Source organism: Protopterus annectens, chromosome 1.part2, assembly GCF_019279795.1.
Source record: "Protopterus annectens isolate FY-2018-M chromosome 1.part2, PAN1.0, whole genome shotgun sequence".
Lineage (NCBI taxonomy): Eukaryota > Metazoa > Chordata > Ceratodontiformes > Protopteridae > Protopterus > Protopterus annectens.
In genome coordinates this window covers 907,148,588-907,175,190 of record NC_056727.1, presented here as the reverse complement: position 1 = coordinate 907,175,190, position 26,603 = coordinate 907,148,588, and the positions used below count along the sequence as shown (strand labels likewise).

At 40.3% G+C, this 26,603-nt stretch overlaps 1 protein-coding gene across 1 annotated transcript in view; it reads right to left on the bottom strand.

Annotated features, from left to right (window-relative positions):
• ITPKB (inositol-trisphosphate 3-kinase B) overlaps nt 1-26,603 on the bottom strand; it is a 1,126,253-nt gene that overhangs the window by 89,937 nt on the left and 1,009,713 nt on the right. The window contains exon 7 of the mRNA XM_044059604.1: nt 9,775-9,846. Coding sequence (XP_043915539.1) covers nt 9,775-9,846 — 72 coding nt within the window. The remainder of the gene's footprint in view (nt 1-9,774; nt 9,847-26,603) is intronic.

Below are 26,603 nucleotides of genomic sequence, written 5' to 3'. Positions count from 1 at the left end.
CCCAAGTAGACAGTAATCTCTCCTTTGATAATCATATTTCCAAGGTGGTTAGAAAATCCTTCTATGTGGCCCACCTAATCACAAAAGGGTTCACATCTAGAACAAAAGAGGTTATTCTGCCCCTCTTATCATCACTCATCAGACCCATCATAGAGTACAATGCCCCATTTGGGATGCACCTTGCAAGACACCTGCAAAAGCTGGAAAGACCAAAGAAGTACCTCACGAAGAGGATTACTTGCCTCAAACAGATGCCCTATGCAGCCCAACGAAAGAAACTCCAGCTGTACTCTGGTGCATACCTCTTACTCAGAGGTGATCTCTGCCTGACATACAAGGCCATGTCCAACCCAGAATTGATGGACATGTTCCACATAAAAAAAAAAACAAATCCTCAAGAGCCACATGCTCTAGGGATCTAAACTTCACCACAATTATAAATAGGATGTGCTGGAAGGATAGATTCCTGTCCCAGAGACTCCCCATGCTTTGGAACAGGATTCCAGTCTACATTAGGCAGAGCCCCTCACTAACACTCTTCAAGAGAAACCTTGACGAGAGGATGGGAAACAGAAATTTTACCCCGTGGATCACTGGAGTGGCTCTGGTGGACAGAGGCACAGGGAACTAATGGCTTTGCTGGACAGAGGCACAGGGAACTAATCTAAGGGGGCGGTGAAAGCCAACACATTCTGGTTAGGCTTATAGATGCCCTCTGGCAGATAGCCTAGTACTTACCTATGAACCTAAATAGAAAGATGCCAGATTTTTTGACCCAAGCACATTAACATGTGTTGAGTTACTGAGACAAGCCCTGTACCTTAAAACTGCACCAAAATTTATCATCAAGGAACCTATCAGTACTATTACAACATTTAAAGCAGAGTACAATCTTTAGGTCACTAAAGAGGCCAAAAGAAACCATAGTTTTTTTCTTCAGTTATGTCAAGAAATTACGGAATACTGGCCAGCAATGCTCAGAGCTCAGCCATAACAATATCAGCCATTCCAGTCCCAAAGGTACAGCCAATATATTAGCAGATAAATTATGGCTAACTTTTACCCTACAACTGCCTCATCCATTCCTGAAAATTTAATTTCCCTTGAAATCACTTTGAAGCAAATCTTATAATCCTTATCAAAAGCTAAAAATAATGCTTTTACAGGACCAGATAACATACCAGATAGCATTCTCATCAGTGACAAGTATGCGTTGCCCAAGCCTCTACTTTATACTGTTCACCCTCTGCCTACAGGCAGGGTTTGTGCCTGGGGAACAGCCACTGTGACTCCCCCCACACAAGGGAATCTATTTTAGGTAAACAGTTCTTATCAAGGCACTATCAAGAGGCAATCATTTTTGACTCATAGAAGTATGAAAAACTGAATTGTACAGAATAGCCAGTAAGTCATTACTTTATTTATCAAAACATCAGGATTCTACTAAACAGGAAAATAATATTTAGACTGACAATTCAATGTTATCATTTAGCACATTCAGAATCAGATTGCCTTATATGCTGGTGTGTATTAAAGATTTCAGTTTTGTTTCCGTAACTACTAAGAGGGTAACTTTATCTCCACTAGGTGGCGATACAGTGTTCAGGCTTTGTGCCCACTGAATGGCACACAGCAACGGTTATCCCACTCCACAAAGGGGGAGCCACCACGGACCCCGGGAACTACCGCCCCATTAGCCTGATGAGCCTGGTCTGCAAGGCTATGGAACGTATCATCATGGAACTTATAAACAATGACATCGGTAATCCCCAAACTCTGGATCCTACCCAGTTTGGGTTTGTAAAAGGCAGATCATGTCTCCTAAATCTGATAGACTTCTTTGAAGCGGTCATCAAAGCCATAGATGAGGTTAAGGTGGTTCACAAAGCCTTTCTGGATCTCACCAAGGCTTTCGACACCATCACCCACTCTGGAATTACAGATAAACTCACTAAACTAGGTATAAATCCCTATGTCATAAGATGGATTGCCAACTGGCTCACTGACAGAACCCACACTGTGAAAGTAGCAGACTCTAAATCCAACTTCAGACCAGTGACAAGTGGAGTACCACAGGGTTCAGTCCTAGGTCCTCTCCTGTTTGCTATCTACTTCTCTGAAGTACAGGCTAACACAGAAGGTCACTGGCTAACAAAGTTTGCAGATGACTGCAAACTAGGGGCCATAATCAAAACTCCTAATGACGTGGACATCCTACAAAAGGGTCTCATTGAGACAGATGCCTGGTGTCAAAGCCATGGCCTCAAGCTCAATGCCAAAAAGTGCATTGTCATCCCTTTTGGTAAAAACTCTGTACCCATGAACTACCTCATAGGCGGTAGTCTACTTAACACCAAAAGTGTGATAAGAGACCTTGGGACACAGGTGGACAGTAGTCTCTCCTTTGATAATCACATCGCCACAGTAGTTAGGAAATCCTTCTACGTGGCACACCTCATCACAAAAGGTTTCTCATCCAGGAAAAAATGTGGTCATTGTTACCCTCTACTCATCACTCATTAGATCCATTATAGAGTACAACGCCCCTTTTGGTATGTACCTCACAAGACATCTACAACAACTGGAAAGGCCACAGAAATACCTCACAAAGAGGATTACCGGCCTCAAACAGATGACCTATGCAGACCGTCTAAAAAAAACTCCAGCTTTACTCTGTCACATATCGCCTACTCAGAGATGATCTCTGCCTAACATACAAAGCTATGTCAAACCCAGAGCTGTTGGACATGCTCCACTTAAAGAAATCCCAATCCCTCCGAGCTACATGCTCTAAGAAACTAAACCTTGTCACCACAATAAACAGGACATGCTGGAGGCATAGATTCCTGTCCCAGAGACTTTCCATACGCTGGAACAAACTACCGATCTATATCAAACAAAGCTCCTCATTAGCACTCTTCAAGAAAAATCTTGATGTTTGGATGGGAGACAGGAAATTCACCCCCGGGATCACTTCTGTGGCTCTGCTTGACAGGGGCACAGGAAAATAATTTTCTTGGGTGGCAAAAGCTAGGGTACCTTTTTGGATAGGCTTGTATAGGCCCTAGGGCCAATAGCCTAGTACCAGCCTATGAACCTATGAACTATCAGACTATTCTACCACTGGCTATCCAACTCGAGAGTAAAGTACTGCCTTTACCCAGACAAGTGTCACATGCCACAGTCCAGGATCTGATACTGAAATCCCTTTACCTTCTTTTTACCAGTGAAGCATTTACTTTTAAGTGAGATAAGTTTATTTCAGCTTGCTGCAAACCTGAAAGTTAGGGATGCACAGTAGTTTAAACACCACATTATTAGCATTTTAATTATATCTGCTCTGCATACAGAACAGTATAGTTTACTTCAAATATTTTTATGTATGCTATGCTTCAGAATCAGTTCAAGTTATAATTTACTGTTAGTCATAATGGAACTGCTTTTAACAGGAATAAAATATTTGAAAGAATGGGTTATTTGCAACTCCTGGAACAAATTCTTATGGGACCCCAGACAGGCAAGCCAACGGAAAAAAAAAAAGAAGTGCAGTTGTCTAAGATCTTACCATATCCATAGATGCCCTACATCTCAGTGCTGTACTATTCTTTACTTTTGGCATATCCTGCCGAGGATAGCCTAATGTCTGGCTAGCATACCAAAGTCTGTACACTTACTGGACATCGTATGTCAGATGTGTGTCCTGCTTGCAAGACATAAGGTACATATATTACTCATGGATGCCTAATCTTCAAAACTGAAGTGCCCCAGGAGAACCCGTGCAATCCCAGAGGAAAGCAATAACATGCATGTCCAAGAAGGGAAGAAGGAGGCAAGGATATAAGAAATACCCCCCTGGCCAGAAGGAGGGCAAAAGAGAGAGACAAGGGGCAGGAGGGAGGGACAGAATACTGCAAGAGTGAGAAGTAGTACATCTACTGCTATGGTAAGATCTTACACAACTCTGCTATGTCCTTCCTTATCACTGCTGCAGTATTCTTTACTTTTAGGAGAGTGCAAACTCTACTGGAAAGTATGCGAGAAAGAAAGCACAGAACAGCCTGTGAAGGATGGCCCTGGCAAAACCCACCCTGATCTTGGAAATGACATTCGACTTGTAATATTTGGTAAAAGTGTAAACAAAAGACCAAACAGCAGCTTCCAAAATGGAGCTAGTATCCAGTCCCTTGAAAAAAAAGCACTAGAAGAGGCCATTACTCTCGCAGAATGAACATGAACAAAAGGGGGAAGGTGTTTGCCATGAAAAGAACAAAAATAAATGGCCTTAGAAATCCATGAGGAGGTGGCTTGCTTAGATAGCTTCAAACCTAACTTCCTAACATGAAAGGAAATAAAAAGTTGTCAGAGTTCCTGACGTGTTTTGTCTTATCCACGTAACATCTGAGCCGCCTATACAAATCCAAGGTGTGAAGAACCCTCTCACTAGAACTGTATGTTAAAGGGAAAAAAAGAAGGATGATGAATGGACTGATTCAAGGACAAATCATTAGTCACCTTGGGCAGAAAAGAAGAATTAGTACAAAGAGACACCCTGTCTTTGTGAAAATCCAAAAAAGGAGTGCTTGAAGTTCAGAGATCCTCTTGACAAAAGTAAGAGCCACCACCACAAGTACAATGTTGTACGGGAAAGGAAAAAGCAGGCTCAAAAGGGGATTGAATCAAATTTTCAAGAACAAAATTAAGGTCCCAATAAGAAGGAATAGGCTTTCTTGGAGACCAGATATGAAGAACACCTTTTAAAAATTGTTTGACTTTAAAAGTAAAAGCCAAACGTGGATTCAGAGGCAGACAGGCAGAAAAAGGCTGACAAATAAACTTTCACAGATGAATATACTAAACCAGAATAGAGCAACTCACACAAATAAGAAAGGACTGCAGGGACCCCTACAGAAAAATGGTCTAGATCATGCTTGATGCACAAAATATACATTTTCTTCCATTAAGTCATATAGTATTTTCTAAAAGTGTTTTTTTTTTTGGCCTCCTGCAAAACTAGACGCACATCCTCAGAAAATTGGTGCTTGAAAGGAATCAAAACACTATCACCTAAAGTGGCAGTTGAAGGGTTGACCAATGAGGGTGAATGAGAGATCCGTTGTCTTGAGAAGATGTGAGAAGATCCATCCTATGAGGTAACTTGTGATGATGGTCCCTAGCCAGATGAAAGAGAAGGGGGAACCAGTGCTGTCTGGGCCAAAACAGAGCCACCAGTAAAATTTTGGGTGTGCCCCACATAATCTTGTGCAGGACCTGTGGCAGTACAGGCAGAGGTGGCTAGGCATACAGGAACATCCTCTTCCAACAAAAAGGCATGGCATCCACTTTCAAAGCCAGAGGACTTGGCACTCTGGAGTTATACTGGGGAAGTTGTTTGTTCAGAGGGGGGCAAAAAAAAAGATCTGATGAGTACCTCAAAGATGTACAATGTCTAGAAACACCTCCCTTTGAAGCAGCCATTCATAAGGATTTGTTCTGAACCTGCTCAGAGATTCTGTCACCAGACTGTGCTTTGAAGGGATATAGACTGCTTTAAGAACTAAATGATGGTGGACTGCAAAATCCCAAACCTGAACAGCCAGCCTGCAAAGACAGTATGATTTTGTGCCCCTTTGTTTGCTGAATTACCACAGGGCTGTGGTATTTATTTATCTATTTTACTTATTTGACATTTGTTAACTGGGATGGTCCGAATAGGTCACATAACCCATTTTCAGCAGAGGCCCAGACAGAAAAGCTCCATATTTAGACACTAGGTACATATAAACAGATAGATTTCAATTTTTTACATCAAAGTTGTTTGCTAAGACTTACACAATACATTGTAGACAGGTTACAGTTGAGAAAAAAGGTGCACAGTTGCTTAGTGTTTTGCTTAATTTTTTAAAGCATTACTATGCATTAACAGTAGATTACTTGAAAAGAAAGTTAATGTACTTAGCAGAGTATTGGTCATGAGAATAGGCTTACACTAGAGCATACAAGATTATATAAACAGCGTTACTTAGAAAAGGGGAGAAGTGACGGATATTGTCTGTAAAAAACCTTTAGAGAACCTGGAACCTAAAGGAAGTGGAAAGCCCGGAGAGCTAGAAGTAGAGCCCTGATGTAGATGTGGTCTGCTGGTTGTTCATGGGACAAAAGACCCTGGACTATTAAGGTTGTTGGAGGAGGGTCCCCAACTATATTTGGAAGTATTTGTGTACAGCTCCTGAGTGGGGAGAGAAACTTGGAAAAGCAGAGCTAGATTAAGGGAAATCTGACAAATCTACCAGTGGAGCTCAAGCTTAAGACACGGTAATAGAGGGACAAGATATTTCAAATAGTGACAGTGCTGGTCTTCAGGTTCCACTGAAATGCCCTCATGCAGAGTTTGGCAGAAGAAACCATGGAAATGGTGGATGACATGTACCCCAGAGCTTGGAAAATTCCCTTGTAGGAAGGACTGGAAGACAAAGAGCAAACTAGAAATAAGCAGTCAAAGACAGGACCTTGGCAGATAGGAAACTATCTAAAATTGGAATGGTTTGAATCCTGCAACCCCAAAACACCTAGTCCTGAGAAGGAGTCAACAGAGACGTTTTGAGATAGAGGCTGAACCCCACACTGTGCAGAAGAAGCATTGCAAAGTGTAGATTTTGAAGCAGAAGCTGCTGAGAGGTAACTTGAATTAGAAGGTCATCCAAATAAGGGAAGATTTGAATTCCCTAAAGTCTGCAGAAGGCTACCAGAAAGGCTAGATATCTGGTAAAGACCATGTGAGCTGCATACATGCCAAAAGGCAAGCAGAGAACTGATAATGAGAGGAACAAACAGAACAACATAAAAACTTCTGAAGAGAGGGTGGATGGCAATATGGAGGTGAGTGTTCTTCAATTCCAGAGAAACCAGAAAAGCTTGAGGATACAACAGAGGAAAAAGTGTCTGAAAATTCAACATCCCAAAAGAAGGGACTTTGAGAAAGGTGTTGAGAAAGGACAGATCTAGGATGGGCCTCTACAACCTCTCCTTCCTGGAAACCAGAAACATTCTGAAATAAAAACCTGTTGCCTGCTGAAACAAAAGAACAGGGTGGATGGTTACCTGATCCATCAGATCATGCACAACCAAAGAAAAATGAGGAAGCTATCAAGGAAGAGGCTGAGAAAGGCTAGAAAATGGAGGAAGGGATTTCCAAGCCATAACATAACCATTTTGGATGATAGAGAGAACAGAGGGGGTCCATGGTTATATGTTGCCAAACAGGAAAGGAAAGGATTAGCCTGAGGGACAGAGGAATCTGGCAGAGGGGAAGATGGAGGCTAGATGTCAGATAGAGGCATATTTGTCAGGAAGGGGGGTTTGGCCTCTAGATCTCTGAATGGGTTTGTCTGGGAAAATCCACTTAGAAACCCTCTTGCTAATAGCAGGTTGTCTAGGCTGCCTACATGCAAAAGATTTAGATAGATAGTTCCTCAGGAATGTGGGCACAGGGGAAATCTGCTTCAGGTCTTGCATAACCATACTCTTATCCTGAAGAGTTTTAAACAATTCTGCAGCAGCGGTACCAAATAGATTCTGGTTGTCTAAGGGGAAGGGATCTACAATTTTGGCCTTAATGTCCTCAGGTAAGGCTTGAAGCCACAACCAAGAGTATCTCCTCATGAAAGAACCAGACATGGCTGCCATAGAAGAGGCATCAGCAGCATTATAGCTGTATTTAACAGAATGGCAAGCCACCTGAGAGGCAGAGCTCAGAATAGAAAGGGCAGAAGTCTTACTATCAGAATCAGGTATACCAGCCCTCCGCCCTGCCCCCCAAACTGGGACAGAAAAACCAGGACATATCTAGTCATGTAGGTCTGATAATTAATGGCCTTAAAAGTCAAAGTAGGAGAAGTGTACATCTTTTCACACATCTCTCCACAGCATGGCTGCCCTTGTCAGAAGGTAAAGGCTTGGAAGAAGATAGAAGTTTGGATGGATTATCTGTGGACACAGAAACAACAGCAAGCTCAGAAGGACTTTTATACAAACACTTATGATCTTTAGGGACCTTATAAAATCTGTCTTGCTTCTCGGGGCCAGAGATTTAGATTTAGGAGGCTAAGAAACTGCTGCAAATGTATTCAAAAGGACAGCTAAATGAGGAGGGAGTACAGAAGGTCTGGGTGAGTCCATTTGCAAGAGTTCGTTACATATCTTTTGAACCTCACAAACCTGGGAAGAGTGCCACTTAAAGTGTTTCTTTCTATGGAACACTGTATTCTCAAAAAGATAATCTTTCAAAAGGAGAATCTGGTGACAGTGAATCTTCATCATCAGACCCCAAGGTGAGAGAAGAGTGGATCTGGGAGGAATATGCCAATGATTCTTCACCAGTATCCAAGTCTTCATCAGAAGAATCAGAATCCCTAATCCTTGTAGAAGGGGTAGAAGACCAGGGAGTAGAAGCAGGAAAAGACAACCCTTGCAGGGGTTTCAGGACCATAAGGGCATTAAACAGCCCCTAAGTAAAGTCCTGCCACACTCTGTGTGGATCCCTAGCCACAGAAGTCAATGGTTGTTTGTTTTTTTTTTCTTTTTTAAAGGAACATTTTGACAAATTTAGAAGGTTCTGACCCCGCCTGCATTTAGTGAGAGTACCAGACACCTCTTCCCTAACTAATATTTGGGGAATCTTACTTGGCCTCTCAGATATACTCCACAGTAGTTCCCCCATTATGTACAACCTCGGTAGATGTGAAGGTAGGCAGCTCTGCTAGGTTGAGGCACAGAGAACTGACGTTGGCACTGGATAATCCTCGGGTGCTTCATCAAAAACAAAGAGACGTCCAGTGGAAGCTAGACAGCAGCAGGATCAGTTTACACCTTTTTAGCTTTTTTCTTAAGTGGCAGCTGAACTTTAGGGCGGGCAGATTCAGCCATGGTACCCTGAACCAAAAGCTTCAAATGTTGATTTTCCAAATAAATAGAGAGGGATGACAGATGATGGTGGAGTATCTTAGGGGCAAACATTTGAAACAAATCTCACACTGTGTATGGTCATGTGTAGCACCCAAACAAAAAAGGGACTTCTCGTGTCCATCATTATGGAGAACCTGCCTCCTACACTCACATTTGCCTTTCCAGGTTGACATGAAAACAGTATAAGCAGGAAAAAAGAAAGGGAGAAACCCCAATGGAGCACTTAAATTTAAAAGGTTCAGTATATGAACCAGCTTGGTAAATGGTGTACAGGCCAATTTCAGAGGCAGCATTCAGACTGACAGCAAAGATGTTCTGAAGATTAGGCATCCGTATGTTACATAGGTACCTTACGCCTTGCATGTATGACATGTATCTTATGTACAATGCCTGGGAGGTGTAAAGACTTTGGTATGCTAGCTGGATGTTTAGGCTATCTTCTGCAGGATATCCCAAAAGTAAAGAACACTGCAACAGTGATATAGAAAGGCATCTTAAATTATGCTGTAAATAGTTAACTTGTTTGAATATTTGTGTTTAAAAACAATATTAAATCAAACCTGCAATGAATATTAGATAAAATAATTAATTGTAATATTTGGATTTACATGCTTAAAAATGGGAAGTTATTGAAAGTTAAATGTAAGAACTTATTATCTAACGTAAGACCAGTTTATTCATATTGTATAAACATGTGACTATAAAATAGTTGTACCAGAAATCAGTGACAAAAATAACATGCACAGAATGTAAAAATGAAAATGCGGTCATTGATAAAGTATATACATTGCATAAAAAGGAACATAAGCTCACCTCATGAGATTTGAAGAATGGGGAAATAACCAGAGTTGCTCGTATATCCTTTAATCGATGAAGGTACAGCATCTGAACATAAATCAAAAAGTCAGAGGAATATATGTTAAGAACGGCATTTCAATTATAAGCCAAAAATCTACAGTAATGAACTATATCAGATAAGCTTACTCATCTCATAAAACACAATTAAAGACAAAGAAAGTTAATTACTGAAAAAAGGAATGACAAACATAATAAAATAAAATTGTGGACACAATAGACCGAAACAAGGCAAGAACATATTTACTGTCTGTATTGCACAAGTTATCTTGCTTCTCTGAGAAGTGAAAGTTGGGATCCCAAAAGAACATTGATTACGGCATCTTTAACTAGCTTTGTAGAGAGAAAGAGTCATCCTGCATGACAAAATGTTCCAACTGCCCAACTTGAAGCCAAAAATTAATAAACTACAATCATTGCTACAAAGAATGGTTTTAAAGGCTTTGCAACCACTGGCAAATTTACTGACAGAAAAGATGTGGTCCCAAGATGGAAACATTTAAAAAGTTGGTTTTCATAGGTCATGAAGCACACATATTTCAACTTCATTACTGATGGCATGAACCACTAAATAGCTTTCAAGTAAAATACTTAGTTATAATTATGTATGATTAACAGTTTAAACCATGTTGTGGTTGAGGAAAAAGACCAGTAGGGTTTCATCTTTGCATCATGTAGCTGGAGGCTGTGCTGGGCTATATGCATGCTTATCCAAGTCTTGTATACTATACAATGTACACACATTCTGCAGGGATTAATACTCCATTTACCCCTTGAATATTACATAATCCATTAGCAAAACTGGTTTTTAAAACAGAACCTGAGGGAACATTATAAAACTAGTCTACAGTTTTACTACCTGCCCCTTAAAAATGGAATAGCAGAGGCATATGTCACTGAGAAACATGTTCATGTTATTTGTTAAATATTTTAAACAAGAAATATGAAAGTTATTTTACAAGTTTACGTAAAAATCTATCCATACCATAACAATATGGTGTTAAGTATGAGGTGTAATCTCATTCCTCAAAAACAAAATAAACATAGGCCAAGAGCAGATTTATTGAAATTGTACCTCCCAATCACTGATCATTCCCATGGCAGTATTCAAAATATAATACAACACCAAGCAGCTGACCAAACATCTCGGAAGCAGCTGCATGACCTCTACATTGGAACAGCCCTAAACAGCCAAAATTTCAAAATAATCAGTTTTACCAAAGCCAATTATTACTTCTACTCTAGAATTCATTCAATCTTTCATCCAACCATTCATTCATTTTCTGATACCCACTTTACCAAATTCAGGGTCAATGGGCAACTGAAGTCTATCCCTGATCTCAACTGGCAATAGGCATAAAAACTCATTCTTAATGAGATGCTCTTCCTATAGACATACATTCCTCCCTTGCACAATGCATGCATACCTATGGGCAAGTCAGGGCACTACTGCCAAGTCACCTAATAGCAAGTCTTTAGGATATGGGGGTGGGGTGGTTTGAACCAGAAGGCTGGCAAAAAAATGAGGATGCAGGGAGAAAAGCCAAACTCTGCACCGGAGGCACTTTAGTCAGAAAGTGCAAAGCCAAGATCTGTAAGTAGCAATGCAAGATCTGTAAGTAGCAATACAAGATCTGTAAGTAGTAATGCTATCTTCTGTAAGTAGCAATGCAAGATCTGTATGTAGTAATGCAAGATCTGTAAGTAGTAATGCTATCTTCTGTAAGTAGCAATGCAAGATCTGTAAGTAGCAATGCAAGATCTGTAAGTAGCAATGCAAGATCTGTAAGTAGTAATGCTATCTTCTGTAAGTAGCAATGCAAGATCTGTATGTAGTAATGCAAGATCTGTAAGTAGTAATGCTATCTTCTGTAAGTAGCAATGCAAGATCTGTAAGTAGCAATGCAAGATCTGTAAGTAGCAATGCAAGATCTGTAAGTAGTAATGCTATCTTCTGTAAGTAGTAATGCAAGATCTGTAATTAGTAATGCAAGATCTGTAAGTAGCAATGCATAATCTGTAAGTAGTAATGCAAGATCTGTAATTAGTAATGCTATCTTCTGTAAGTAGTAATGCAAGATCTGTAAGTAGTAATGCTATCTTCTGTACTACTCTGCTGCTGTTACTCGAAAATGCTTACAATTAAATGCTATTTAACCTTAAAGTGTTTATAAGTATTAAACTAGTGACTGTCTTTGTCTGTAGATTTACCTTCTCACAACGCTCTCTTTCTGCTTAAGCATTTCAAACAGAACATTTGTTTCATACGTCTGATATAATTCTAAGTTACTTTTTCTAGATAGTGCGTACTTATATTTCACATAAAGACCAAGCATACTTCTCAACCTCTTAGCCCAAGAAATCTGGACAAAGCCTGACATAATGGGAGACAAAGTTCCAAAATAGGGACATATTTTAAATATGGCTCTTATAAACTTATACAGAAGCTAGAATAACATTTTGTGTTAAAACACATTTTCTAACAGATATGAAGTCTGAAACTCAAATGTATGCCATTATTTAGGGATTTCATTCCTGTGATCATCCCAGTGATTTGCCAGAAAACCACAAATTTTATGAGGAACAGACCAAAATTTTGAGGCAAAAATCTGGACATTCTGCAAAACATGGACAGTTGAGAAGTATAAGACCAGGGCTTATGCTCACATCTAACCTAAAAGCCTTCACCAATAAGCAAAGTATTTTTTTTCATTCACTCTCTCATTCATGCTACAACCACCTGATTTATTACATTTAGGGTCTTGGCTAGCCCAGAACCTATCCCAGCACCCAGCGGATGAAAGACAGAGAAAATAATACTGGACAAGATAGCAATCACACATGAATGCTCACAAACTGTATGCACACCCACAGGCAACTAGGGACATCACAAGTTCACCTACAGTGCACCTTTGGGATATTGGAGAAATCAGAAGTGTCCACATGGACAGAGAGAGGACATGCATACTCTGCACCGAAGGAACTTAACTCAGAACCAAACTAAATGCCACTAGTGAGGCAGCAATGCAAACCGTTACACCATTGTGCCACTGCAGTTTAATTCATAAATTGTAAAATACATCACCTAATACATTCCACTTTCTTATTTAAATTCTTACTTACTAAATTGTTAAAAAGCACCTTTAGTTATGACACTTATCATTTGCAATATTACATCTTCTAAAGGAGAACATCATATAGCCTGTGCTCAAAATTTTCCAGTAAACAAGTCAAAGCAATACTGGCAAGCAAATAATTTCTAACACGTTCGAGGAGGATATTTCAACAACTAGCCTTCATGTTAATGAAACTAAAACCTTATCTGAAGGCTTAGTAACATTAGTGATTAGCCTCACTCAAGCCAAGGTCATCTGAGCCATCCAAGGGCAAAAAAAAGAAGCTTCCATCAGACATAAAATCTCTCAGTATTATCAAGTCAATTAAAGGGCCCACTTTTTAAGCAAGCAAGGTAAAGATCTGGGGGACTACAAATAGAGTTAACTATTCTGTGTCAACCTGAAATATATAATACATAACACATTAAGCAGGAGTAAAACATAAAGAAATTAGACTGGAACATAAATAAAAACAGTTGTCTCAATACATGGGAATTTTTTTCTTCTGTCTTGTCCAGATTAAGACAGAACCATACAACAATACATAATTATTTATTAAGCAGCTTGATAACAACAGTATCAGCATGAATTTAAGGGCATGTTCAATGCATTCAGAAAAAAAATCTTTTTTTGTGTAGATTTCACTGATCCACTGCTTTCTTTTGTATCAATATCATGATCTCTGACTGAACTCAATTTTGTCTTTCCTTAAAAGTATTTTTATTGGTTTTCAACATAAAAAGTACAACATAATTAATGATCATATAATTAAGCTATATTACTTGTCATCTATGTCTCTTATAATGCAAAAGCACAGAGATTATTCATTAATATCTATGCATAGCTGGCCATAATGACAAGCAAATCAAGTGGTCACCTAGGGCACCATTCTGCCAGGATGCATCTTGCATGTTTTGTTATTTTTTTATTTTTAGTTCTCAGTTAGCAGCCAGCAGCCACAGCTAAAGCAAGGACCATCTGCAGGTTGCAGCTGCTGCGTAGTGAACTCTCCCATTCGCCACCTTCATTTCAATTTCATGCACAAGTCCCTCTTCTACACCACACTCAAAACATGCTGAATCCCCCAACCATTCAACTTCCAAAGCAATGTAAAGTCAATCAGAACTTGACTTTGATAGCAGTTCCCAAGTCACAGTAGCTAGGAACAGTTTAAAGTCCATCCAATCATTCTGTTTTCTGTTACCACGCCACTAAAACTGTCCTCCCCATAAATAGCCAGTCACTTTATGGCAATTTTCTTTCTTTTACTTGTGAGTTAGTGTGACAGGAACTGGCTACCAGTAAAAGAAACTGTGTGCCAGTGCCTTTTCACAGGCATGACTTGTATGATGAACAAACAATACATACAAGCATTGCAAATATATTAAAGAAATGCCATTTTTTCACTAAAATTGTTAGAGGCAAGTCCTTTGGAAGCTGCTTGCTTGCTTGTGTTGATTTGCTTGGTTGTAAAAGTGTTGCAATATATTAAAGTAGAACATTTCATAATGAGTCCTTTAAAAAAGCATGCTTGTTGGTGTTGATTTGCTTGGCAAAATTACAGAAATTCAATAAATGAATTTCATCAATAAAGTGGTGTATTTAGTTGTGAGTCTACAGACAAATGCTTTCTTGTAGTTTTGCTTTAATTCCCCCATTTTGGAGGTTGTTGGTTGCAGACCTTTCTTGTGGGGTGGTTAGGCTAGATGTTGTGATTAAAGCAACAATTACAATCTAACTTATACACTACTCGTCTGTCCCTGATTTTCATTCAAAAATGTGATATGTCCCAGATAAAAAGGTTGGCTGGGGAGTGGGGAGAATAGTGAATTACATCCAACAAATAACATTATAAAATACAAACTAATTCAAGTCCTCTTAATCTGTCACCATCCCAAACAAGAAGCATCAGTAATTAAAATGCTCCTGGTTATTTGACAGAGATACAAGTTTCTTTGTGTCAACATAAAAAAAAACAATCATTTAAACACATTTTGCAAGCTACATTGTTTTAATGAAAATGTATTCTCAGGCAGTGTGTTTACAGCAGCTCAATACAAGTATGGTGGGGCAGGGTAACACCCCTATGGATTACATGCTTGGGAAGCTAATGGTGTTACGTATGATCACACATAATATCAGTTTCACTCCTTTAAGTATAAAGCCTCTCTGATTCTTTACTCGTCTTCAAGTTGTGTCCAAAACGGAATATTCTAGCATGTGATTTATGAATGATATCATTGTTTCAACACATATTTATTCTAGCCATAACAAAGTTTACAGTAAGCACAGTCCATGCAAATGCAGTAAGGTCTGCTTATTTTGCTTTATAAATTTAGCTGACAATTTTCTGTTATTCACAAATGTGTTTCATGTTGTCCTTAACTATTCAATTTTTTCAATCTATTGAACTAATCATTTTTCAAATATACCAAAACAATCTTAATGATAGCCACATTCAAACTCACACTGACATGTACTCAACTTGTCTTCTGCTTGTAGATGTCAGAGGAAGCATAACTGAAAATATCATTTAGGGTTTGGCATAATGGTTAAGGCCTTCACTTCACAGACACAAGGTACAGGGTTTGATCCCTAGTCTAGTGTGATTGGCTAGGCCTAGAATAACTCTTACGGCAGTTAGCCTAATATCCACCTATGAACTACAAAGAGACTACTGCAACACCCAATTTACATCTTAGGCCTACCTATAAACATTAAACTGTTGTGGACAAGAGTAACCCAAATCTGCAAATCCATTCACCAAGACTAGTAGAAACCAACTGTATTAACGTCAATCAAGCAAACAGCTTTCAGTGCACCTAGCAGTATCTTAACTGTTGCATATGCTGATACACAGTTTGCGCTTCCAAATCCACTGCTCATAAGTAGTCAACATAATACTATCATGGACAGGCAATTTACCACCATCTCTCTAATCCAGCCTGATAGACATGGGAATCCTGTGGCAATGCTGCAATTGTCTCATGTATACTGACAACCACTTAGTCCTGAAACAAACAAATACTTTATGTGAGAAATGATTTTACACTATGAAATTGGAGGCAAGACTCCCACATAAGGACAAATTGAATGTCAAACAGGTTGTCAGCACACACACACACACACACACACACACACACACACACACACACACACACACACACACACACACACACACACACACACACTTCCCACACTAAGTAAGGACATGACATATAAACCCACACATGTGGAGGTACTCACTAGTAAGAACAGAGGCCTCCCAAATGGAAACCACCTACACACATAATGCAAAAAACAACCACAACACATAATAGCACACACACCAGTGTCTCAACAAATAAGCCCATATGGTGTAGCATCACAAAACCTAATCTATTGGTCACAGGTGACTATTGTGAGGCACATGGATGTTCCCCTCACCTGGCAGGACAAGGACTGGGTTATGGTTTGCTGCCTGTCAGGTGCCAAGATCTGTTAAGTCATTCAAGCACTCAAGACACTCAATGACAAGTACTGGTATGACTCCGTCATAGTCCATGTGGGGGGTGAATGACTTGACATGTGCTTCACTGGAATATATGAAGGGAGGCATGACTGAGCTCTCAGATTATGTGTCATAGGCAGGTATAAGCCTAGCCTTAAGCAACATTCTATCTTCTCCAAGGATGATGCCACAATACAAACAAAAAATGATTGACTTTAACAATTGGCTTAACTTCTGGTGTCAGTCCAAGGGGATCCAATATCTGTTAGCATGGGAAGACATGGGGCCACACTGTTTTCCCAGAGATGGTCAGCACCCATCTCCTCTAGGCTTTTGAATACTGGCAAAGGCATTAGCCACCCCTATTGTGCCTTTTTTATGTAGTGTCAATATAACCATCCTTCCAACATAACAAAATCCTCTCTAGATAAACTGAAGGTACTGCTGCTTAATGCTAGCAGTCTAAACAAGAAACTGCGCTTCCTGGAAGCATTCTTAAATTTGGAAGATGCTGACATCTCTGCAGTCACCGAGACATGGTTTAAAGGCACGGAAAGCACCAAGGCCATGCAGGGCTACAATGCCTTCCATCCATTCAGAGCACAAATTGAGCATGAAAGAACCAGAGGAGGAGATGTATACATCTTAATTAAGGATAAGTACACCTTGAGACTGGTCAAACAATATAATCGCTTGAGCTAATCTATGGCCAATTAACTACAGGCAAAACCCCCTACCACATCATAGCTAGCTATAGGTCCCCCACCATGAAACAGGAAAAACACACCACATACCTGGACTTCACTGGAGGCACTTGCAATACAGCCCAATGCCTTACTCCTGGGTGATTTTAATTGTCCTATCATCCACTGGGAAACATACACGACCACAAACAAGCTGGCTCAGAGGTTCTTGGACTTTGTCAATGCAAATGCACTGCTACAGCTAGTCAGCACACTCACAAGAGGCTCAAATGTTCTGGACATAGTGCTTACTAACATGGGGGAGCACTGCACCCCCCATGTGATGTTCTCTGTGGTAAGACTGGACAATAAATCAGTCTAATTCAATGTAATTATAAGACCAGATACCCCATCAAAATGCTTAAAAAATTTTCAAAGACAAATTTCCTACTAAGTGATGGTATAAGAAGTTTCAAAGCCCTCTCAAACACAGATAACACAGACTCTTATGCAGAGCTGTACACCAATGCTCTGTATAACCACTTAAGCAGTTGTATAAAATTGTCTGTACCTGACCAGATTAAATGTTGCCAAAAAAACAAACCACCCTGGTGGACCCCTAGTATGAACAGGCTACACAACAAGAGAAAGAAACTTATGTCTAAAAATAAGAGGGAACTGGCTCAGCAGCGGAAGAAATCCTTCTCTAGCTTAAACAAGTAAATTAGAGATCTTGTCAAGCCCTCTAAAGCTAATTACAAAGCAACAATAACCTCCCTAGCTAAGGATAATCACAAGGTATTCTTTAACTATGTCTGAAATATAAAAGGGAATACCCAGCTATGCGCTGAACTGGTTGTGGATGGCACAACCCATACTCAATTGGAGGTAATAGCCAACCTGCTAGCTGACAGATTTAGGACAAACTTCACCACCCGTCCCCTCCAGTCACCCCCCCCAAAGTATACCTGCCAACATTCCTCACCTATTATCTCAAGACAACAGGTAATCTCGGCACTCTCCAAGGCCAAAAACATGGCATCAATGAAACCAGACATGCCAGGCTGCTTTTTAAAAAATTTAAACCATGACCTAGCAGACCTATTTGGATCCCTGTTTAACCACAGCCTGTGTACTGGCTATGCTCCGGCAGAATGAAGGACAGCAACAGTAAGCCCTCTGCACAAAGGGGGACCATTAACTGACCCTGGGAGTTACAGGCTTATAAGCTTGACTGGCCTCATTTGCAAGGTCATGGAATGAAGGGAGTGGTCTGAATGGAGAGATGATAAATCAGTAAGCAAAGGAGAGTAGTACTGCTGGAATTGTATTCATCCTCAAGTCTTGGCAAGTTCCTTCACAAGGTGAACCCTGTTTTTCACTAAATCTCACCAAGATGACTATAATATATAGACTGTATTTTATATAGCATATATCATGGACAGAAGAAGGTTAAAAAATAAAAAAGACAGCTGTGCACACAAGACCCAGGATAAAAAAAAGTGCCCAATCTTGGTAGGCGCACTGATGTCAGGTCTGGAAAAATTGAAACAGTAAAATCCTCAAGACACGGAAACATTCCTACAACAGATCTAGGCCAGGTCCAGGCGGAGGATGGTCCCCCTGTTGAAGAATGAAGCAACAGTCCACAAAACTCACAAAAACTGGCAGGACAAAAAAGAACAATAAAGACAACAGAGTGGACTATTAAGGATAAGAAAGAAATTATGTATTTTTACTATTACGTGAAAAGCTCAGAATTTCCAGACAGAAGATATAAAAAATGATTAAGAGACATTACAGATAAGAAAAATACTTGCACAAGAAAAAACATCATAAGCTTCAATTAAAAATTTGTGTTCATTAATACAACAAACTTATGAAAAACATTATACAGACCAAGAAACCTTGGGCCTTTTGGAAAAAGAAGCGACTGAGGAAGTGCGAAAATGTAAAGAACAAAATCTAGAAATTTCTACAGATTTTTGAAAGGTATATAAAAAAAGTATGGACATGAGAAAGAAAGAGAGGTCAGATATGGTGCAATCTTTATGGAAAGGAGAAAGCCAAATTAGTCAATACAAAAAAAAAAACAGTCTCAAATATACTTGAAGAGAAATACAGGCAAAGGCATCCAGATTTGGAAAATTTCAAAATACAAAAATGATCACAAAGAGGGAATGTAGAACAGAAGTTTAGTAAAGTAGAAGTTAAAAAATAGAAGTTGTTGTTATGGAATACCTGCGAAGTGAAGGATTTAGTGTAGAAAGTCTAACACAGGTTATATCACAGCATGATGGAACAATGAGTCCCCCATGTAAGGAGAAACAGGAGGAACACGAGACATCTGAAGAAGAAATATGGACATGGGAAATAGAAAGACATTTAATATGGTACAATATTTATGCAAAGGAGAAAGCAAAACTAATCAATATAAAAAAGCAGCACCAAAGATAGCTGAAGAGAAATACAGGCAAAGGCATCCAGACATGGAGAATTTTACAATACAGAAAGAAAGTAAGAAAACAAAGAGGAAAAGTAGAAAAGAGGATTAGTAATGCATTAGTTAATGAAATTGAAACTGAGGTTATGAATTACCTGCAAACTGAAGGATTTAGTGTAGAAAATCTAACTTTGATAACATCGCAGCAGGATCCCCAAATTAAGGAGAAACTAGTGTAGTGGAAAACATCTATGATTGTCATATGAAGATACTTTGGAGCCTTCCACAGGCAACCAGGACAAAAGCTCAGTTGGAGTTGCACAGCAAGGGAAGGAACAGGAAACTGAGGCAACTCTGACACAGTTAATGTAGTAGGCCAGTGAGTTCCCACATGAAGGAGCAATGGATGACGCAGGATGAAACAGAAGAGAATATGGCACAGGAAGATGCTGTGGAACTTTCTATAGAATGCCCACAGGAAACAGTGAATAAAGAATATGCTCTCAGTTTAGAAGAAAATAATTTAAAAGAAGAGCTGCTTGACTTAATAGAGATGGACAGACATACTCAGATTGATGAAAGAAACAGACTATAGAAAGTCAATAAAATCGAAAAAGTTAGAAGTTTGATAAAACAAATGAACACTAGAACTGATTATAGAGATTCATGCGATATAACAGAAGTAAATAGGATATATTACTGTGCAGCTAAATTAATAACAGATAAAATCTTTCCAAAAACACAGGGCAGTAAGATAAATGAAAGGGAAAAATCAAATGCCATTGCAGAAGTATAAATAGAGAAAACTATAAAGCAACTAAGACAAGAAGTATCACTGTAAGAAGAGTATAGAAGAGGAAACAGATCAACAAAAATGCTTTGAAAGATATGTGATAAAAGCAATGTGCCATCTCAGAACAGATCAGGATCTAGCATGCACTTATCACAAATAATACACTAAAAATATCAGCACAGGCATACAAACTTAGAAGATGTGCAGATTAACATAAAGGAAAAATACAAAATAAGCAATTTATTGATGACTTTAAAAAGTTTTATAGAGAATTGGGAAACAAGGCAAAAGGAACTGAAACACCACCAAGAAAAGAATAAAAAGATACATTTTGGAGAAACATCTATGAAGATCCTGCAGAACATAACAAAGATGCTGAATGGACAGAAGAAGTAAGAAAGAATAAGAAGTTCAAATGTACAGGATATGAAATGGGATGAAGTAACAGCCAGAGAGATTGAAACAAAGTTAAGAAAAGCTCCTAATTGAAAAAACCAGGCCCAGATGCAGTACCTAACTTCTGGATCAAAGTATTAGCATCTTTCCATGAAGATTTAGCCATGAATAAGAGCTATTTATATGCACAGCCTGAACACTCACCAACCTAGTTAACAACAGGAAAAACAATGCTCATACTTAAGAGCAAACCTGCAAGCTATTCTAAAATCTACAGACCAAAAACTTGCCTTCCGACACCATATAAACTGTATGCCGATAGAGTTTACAGTCACCTAGAAGAAAACTCAATCATGGCAATAGAACAAATGGGTAATAAAAGAAAGTCATATGGAACAAAGGACCACTTGTTGTTAAAGTCATAGTGGAAAACTGTAAAAAGGGGAAGAACTTAACTATGGCATGGAGAGACTATAAACAAGCATTTGACAGTATCCCACACTCATGGATAAAAGAGTGCTTAAAAGTGTATAAGATACTCCCTGCACTGATTGATTACATTACAGCAACAACGAAACAGTGGCAAACCACTATGCAGTTAAGACATAACACAGGACAAATTCTTATTCCAGGGATAAAAATTCATAGGGAGTATTCCGGGGTGATTCTGTCACCGCTGCTCTTTTTTTCTTGATTTTTAACCCATTAAGCTGTCATGCCAACAATTTGCCTCCCAGAAAGCAGCAAAGTATAAAGATTTCTCATCTTCTTTTTGTGGATGATTTAACACTGTATAGTTCATCAGAGGAGGAACTGAAAGCACAACTGCAAGTGGTCAAAACTTTTTCAGATGATATAAGAATGTCATTTGGTCTTGATAAATGTGCAAAAGCAACCTATAAAGCAGGAAAGCTGCAGCACCAAGAAAACATCGGTTTGGGACAAGAATGTGATCTAAAAGAACATGAGCAAGAGGGAGTGTATAAATATTTGGGAATTGATGAAGGATCAGTAATAAAACATTGAACAAACGCAAATAAAACTTAGTGAAGAATATTTTAAGGGCTAAAATTAATACTGAAAACAGTGTTGACATCTAGGAACAAAGTCCAAGCTGTAAATCAGTTTGCACTTCCTGTCTTAACTTACAGTTTTGGAGCGACTGACTGGCCACAAAAGATTTGGATCGGTTGGACAGGAAAAAGTACAGTTTTGTACCTACCATAAATGTAGATGTCCGATAGGTATGCATCTGCAGTCATAACATATGGGTTGTCCTGCCTCAGGCAGCCCTTCGGTCGGCCGGATTCCAAAGTCTGGGTCTGGCCTTGGCTGATGTCGCACTTCACCCAACGTCATAGCTCCTGGGGTATAAAGGCATCAGCCGACGCCATTTTCCTCAGTGTTTCTTGCCCCAGATGCCAGGTGCCCTCTAGGAAGGCTAAATTTGGATAAATGTAGAAAATTCCAAACAGTAGAAAGCAAAATATATATACATATATACATACAAACAAATACACCATAATAGATTCCCCCAGCTAGCTAAAAGAGGGGTAAGTACCCTAGGAATACCACAGAGGGGAAGGAGGGTGGGTAATCCTGACTGCAGATGCATACCTATCGGACATCTACATTTATGGTAGGTACAAAACTGTACTATGTCCTTCAAGGATGCATCTGCAGTCATAACATATGGGTAGAATACCATAGCCAAACTGGGGGAGGAGGCCACTAAGATAATGATGGTGTAGTTAAGATCCCTTGTAAAACAGCAGTTGCAAAACCTGCTCGGGATATGGAGTATAAAGGAAGATTATAATGCTTGGCAAATGTATGCACGGAGCTCCAAGTAACAGCTTCTAAAATGTCTTTGGTAGCCACTCCTCGTAGGAAAGCTGTAGTGGTGGCTGTAGCTCTTGTGGAGTGAGGCCTGATATTTTCAGGAGTTGTCTTTCCATGAAATGAGTAGCAGAATCTAATGCAATTTCCTATCCATTTTGAGATTGTCTGTTTTGAAATTGCTTTTCCTTGCACTCCTGTTGCATATGCTACCAGAAGCTGGTCAGTTTTTCTGCTGGCCTTAGTTCTGTCCAGATAGTAGTGCAGTTGTCTGTGTACATCCAAGGTGTGTAGTAGTTTTTCCCCCCTGTTCTGTGGGTTGGAGAAGAATGTAGGTAAATGTATAGCTTGGTTCAAGGATACCCTGGAGACCACCTTTGGCATAAAAGTAGGATTGGTTCTCAGAGACACTCTATCCTGATGGAAGATAAGGAAAGGCTGCACTGCCATTAATGCCTGTAACTCAGATACCCTTCTTGCTGAAGTGATTGCTAGCAGGAAGGCAGTTTTCCAAGATAAGAACTGTAAGTCTTCAGTTGCTGCTGGTTCAAAAGGGGGAAGTGTTAATTTTTCTAGCACAAAGTTGAGATCCCATGAAGGCAGAGGTGGTTTCCTTGGAGGCTTTACGTTTTTGATTCCTCTCAAGAATTGCCTGAGGAGAGGATGAGAGAAGACAGGAGGATCCATGTTGTACTCTGCTGAAATTGCTGATGCATGAATCTTAATGGAGGAGTAGGACAGGCCATTGTGGAACAGTTCTGCTAAGTATTCCAGGATGTGTGCTAGGTTTGCCAGTGTGACATTTTCTCCCTTTTCTGCACTCCAAATGAGGAATCTTTTCCATTTGGCTGAATATGTTTTCCTTGTGGAGGGTCTGCGAGCCTCCAGGATAATGTCCTTAACCCTCTGAGATAAATCAGGTTGGTTTTGTTTTATGCAATTTTCCAAGCAGTTAGCTGCAGCGTTTTTAAGTTTGGATGCAGGGTCTTGTAGTTGTTCTGCGTTAGAAGTAAGGGACATAGAGGTAGAGGCCATGAGTGCGTCCGAGACATGCTTCTCAGTAGCGGGTACCAGTGTTGCCTTGGCCAGTCTGGAGCCATCAGAATTACCTTTGGCTGTTCCTCTCTGATCTTCAGTAGAACTTTGTACATCAAAGGAAGAGGTGGAAAGGCATATACTGTCAGGGCCTTCCAGCTGAAAGAAAGGGAGTCCACCCTCCAGGCAAGTGGGTGGTATACTCTTGAGCAGAATTTCTTCAGTTGGTGGTTGTGTGGGGAGGCGAACAGGTCTATCTCTGGCATTCCCCATTTCTTTGTTATGGTTTTGAAGATATCTGGAAGCAGCATCCATTCGTGAGCATCCGTGGTAGTTCTGCTTAAGCTGTCTGCTAGTGAATTCTCTTTTCCTGGTACAAATCTGGCCTGCAGTTGGATGTTGAGATTCAGGCCCAAGTTCCACAGGTCCATTGCCATCCGGCATAGAGGGTATGAGTGTGTGCCTCCCTGTTTGTTGATGTACCACATGACTGTGGTATTGTCCGTCCTTATCAGCAGGTGTCCTTGCTGGAGGAATGGTCTGAATGCCTCGATTGCATGTTTCACTGCCAGCATCTCCTTTAGATTTATGTGTAGGTTCAGCTGGTCTTGGGACCATAAGCCTTGGATACACTTGTCTTCCATGTGTGCCCCCCAGCCTAGGTCTGAGGCATCCGTGGTGATGGTCTGCCTTGGATGTGGTTTGTGGAAAGGCAATCCTCTGTTCATCTGACAGGCCTGAGCCCAATCACAGGAATTCCTTTTTCAGACATGGAATGATTGGTATCTGGGCTTCTAGACTGTGTTTGTGTTGAGACCATACATTCCTTAGGTACCATTGTAACTTTTTCATATGCAGCCTGGCATGTGGGATCAATATTATGCAGGATGCCATGTAACCCAGGGCCTGCAGGACTTTCCTTGCAGTAAGCTGAGTTTGTGTTGTTAATGCCATGAAATAGACTGGTAGTTGCTTTTGTTTTTCCTCTGTGAGAAAAGCCATCTGAGTTATTGTATCCAGTTCTGCACCCAAAAATGTTATCCTCTGGGATGGCACTAGTCTTGACTTTTGAATGTTGACTGTGTATCCCAAGGCTTGCAGCAGTTGTATGACACTGGCCAAATCCTTTATTAATTTTGTCTTGTTGTCCGCTTGTATTAGGCAGTCGTCCAGGTATGGGTAAATTTGAATTCCCTGAAGCCTGCAATGAGCAATTACTGATGCCAGGCATTTCGTGAATACTCTGGGCGCAGTAGATAAGCCAAAGGGCAATGCTGAGAATTGACAATGCTCTGATCCTGCAAGAAATCTGAGGTGTCTTCTGCAATCTGGTCATATAGGGACGTGCAGGTATGCCTCCTTGAGATCTAGAGTCACCAGCCAGGACTCCTTGCCCAACATGGGAAGAAGTTGCTGTAGGGTCAGCATTTTGAATTTTGGAATAATGAGATATGTGTTCAGTGCGGACAAGTCGAGAATAGGCCTCCATTGATTTTCTTTTCTTGGTACAAGGAATAGTCTGGAGTAAAATCCTTTGCCTTGTTCCATAGATGGTACCTTTTCTATTGCTCTCATCCTTAGTAAGCTGATGATTTGTTTTAGAGCCTCTGATTTCTGGCTTGGAGGAAGGTTTGGCATTCCTCTCTTTTTTGGTAGAGTGTGGAAGTGAAACCTGTAGCTCTTGTCTATTGTTTGTAAAGTCCATTTGTCTCCTGTAATGCAATGCCAATTTTTTGAAAATAAAGCTAGCTTTCCGCCCAAGGGTGCTTCCAGTTGTTCCCTGGTAGGTGGAATCAGAGCCAAGTCATTCTGTCTGTCCTGTGGAAGTGGTTGTAGTCGCAGCTGTGGCGGCACTTCTCTGGTTGGCAGGTTGCCACTGACGACCCCTGTAGGCACCCCTTGATTGACCTCTGCCTCTTGGGCGTCTATTTCTGCCTCTCTGTTCTCTGGAGGTGTCTGGAAAGGACCAATTCTTTGAAGGCCAATTTCTGCTAAACCTCGGAGGTTGGACCTGCAAAAAATCCTTGACTGTTTGGACAGATTTTGCTTTTTCTTCCACTTTCTTTAGAACCTCCTGTGCAGGGGAGCCAAACAAGCTTTGTTTCTCCATAGGAGCATCTAGGAGTTTAGACTTAACATGGTCTGATAAGGATTGTTCTTTTAACCAGGCATGCCTTCGAATCACTGCTGCAGTCATAGCTGATCTAAAAGAAGCCTCCAGTGCATCATAGCCACATTTTAAGAAATGATTACTGACCTGCTGAGAGTTGTGTACCAAATCCTGAAGGGATTTACGGTCTAAAGGTTCAGGAGAGGCCAGCTTTTTATTCAGCTGATCTAACAAAAATTCCTGGTACTGTATCATGTGAAATTGACAGTTTAAAGCCCTGGCAGAAAGAGTAGCAGATGTATAAACCTTTTACCCCATCTCTAATGCTCTAGATTCTCTTTCAGAGGGTAGTGGGTTTTGGCAGAGGCAGCTGCAACACCTTTAGGGCCCTGAGAAATGGTTTCTGGGTCTGCAGCATGAGCCTTATACAAGTGGAAGTGAGAATCCGGGACCCTGTAGTATCTGTCAGGTTTGGCAGGGGCCGGAGGAAGAGAATCAGGGGCAGTACTGGCATCATTGTATGCATCATCAACAACTGATAGTACAGGTGGTATGGCTAAAGGCCTATGCTGTGGTAAGTGTAAAAAAGTCCTTAGCCTTTTCCTAGAATCAGAAAAATCCTGACCCTGCCATTGGAAGTGTTCCCTCATTGAGTGTAGGGTTTCCCCAAATGAAAATTCTTCTGGAGGTGAAGCAGAAGGAATGGAGTCTTCTGCATCAGAATCCTCATAAGGTGAGTATGGGCCTTCCTGATGGTCAGATAAATCTGAACCATCCGAGGAATAGTCAGAGGAGAGAGGTTCAGGGGGTTCAGTCCTAGGCCTCTTATCAGGAGGGAGTTGAGAGGCCCTGTCTGGGTGAGGTTGGGATCCCCTGATCAGA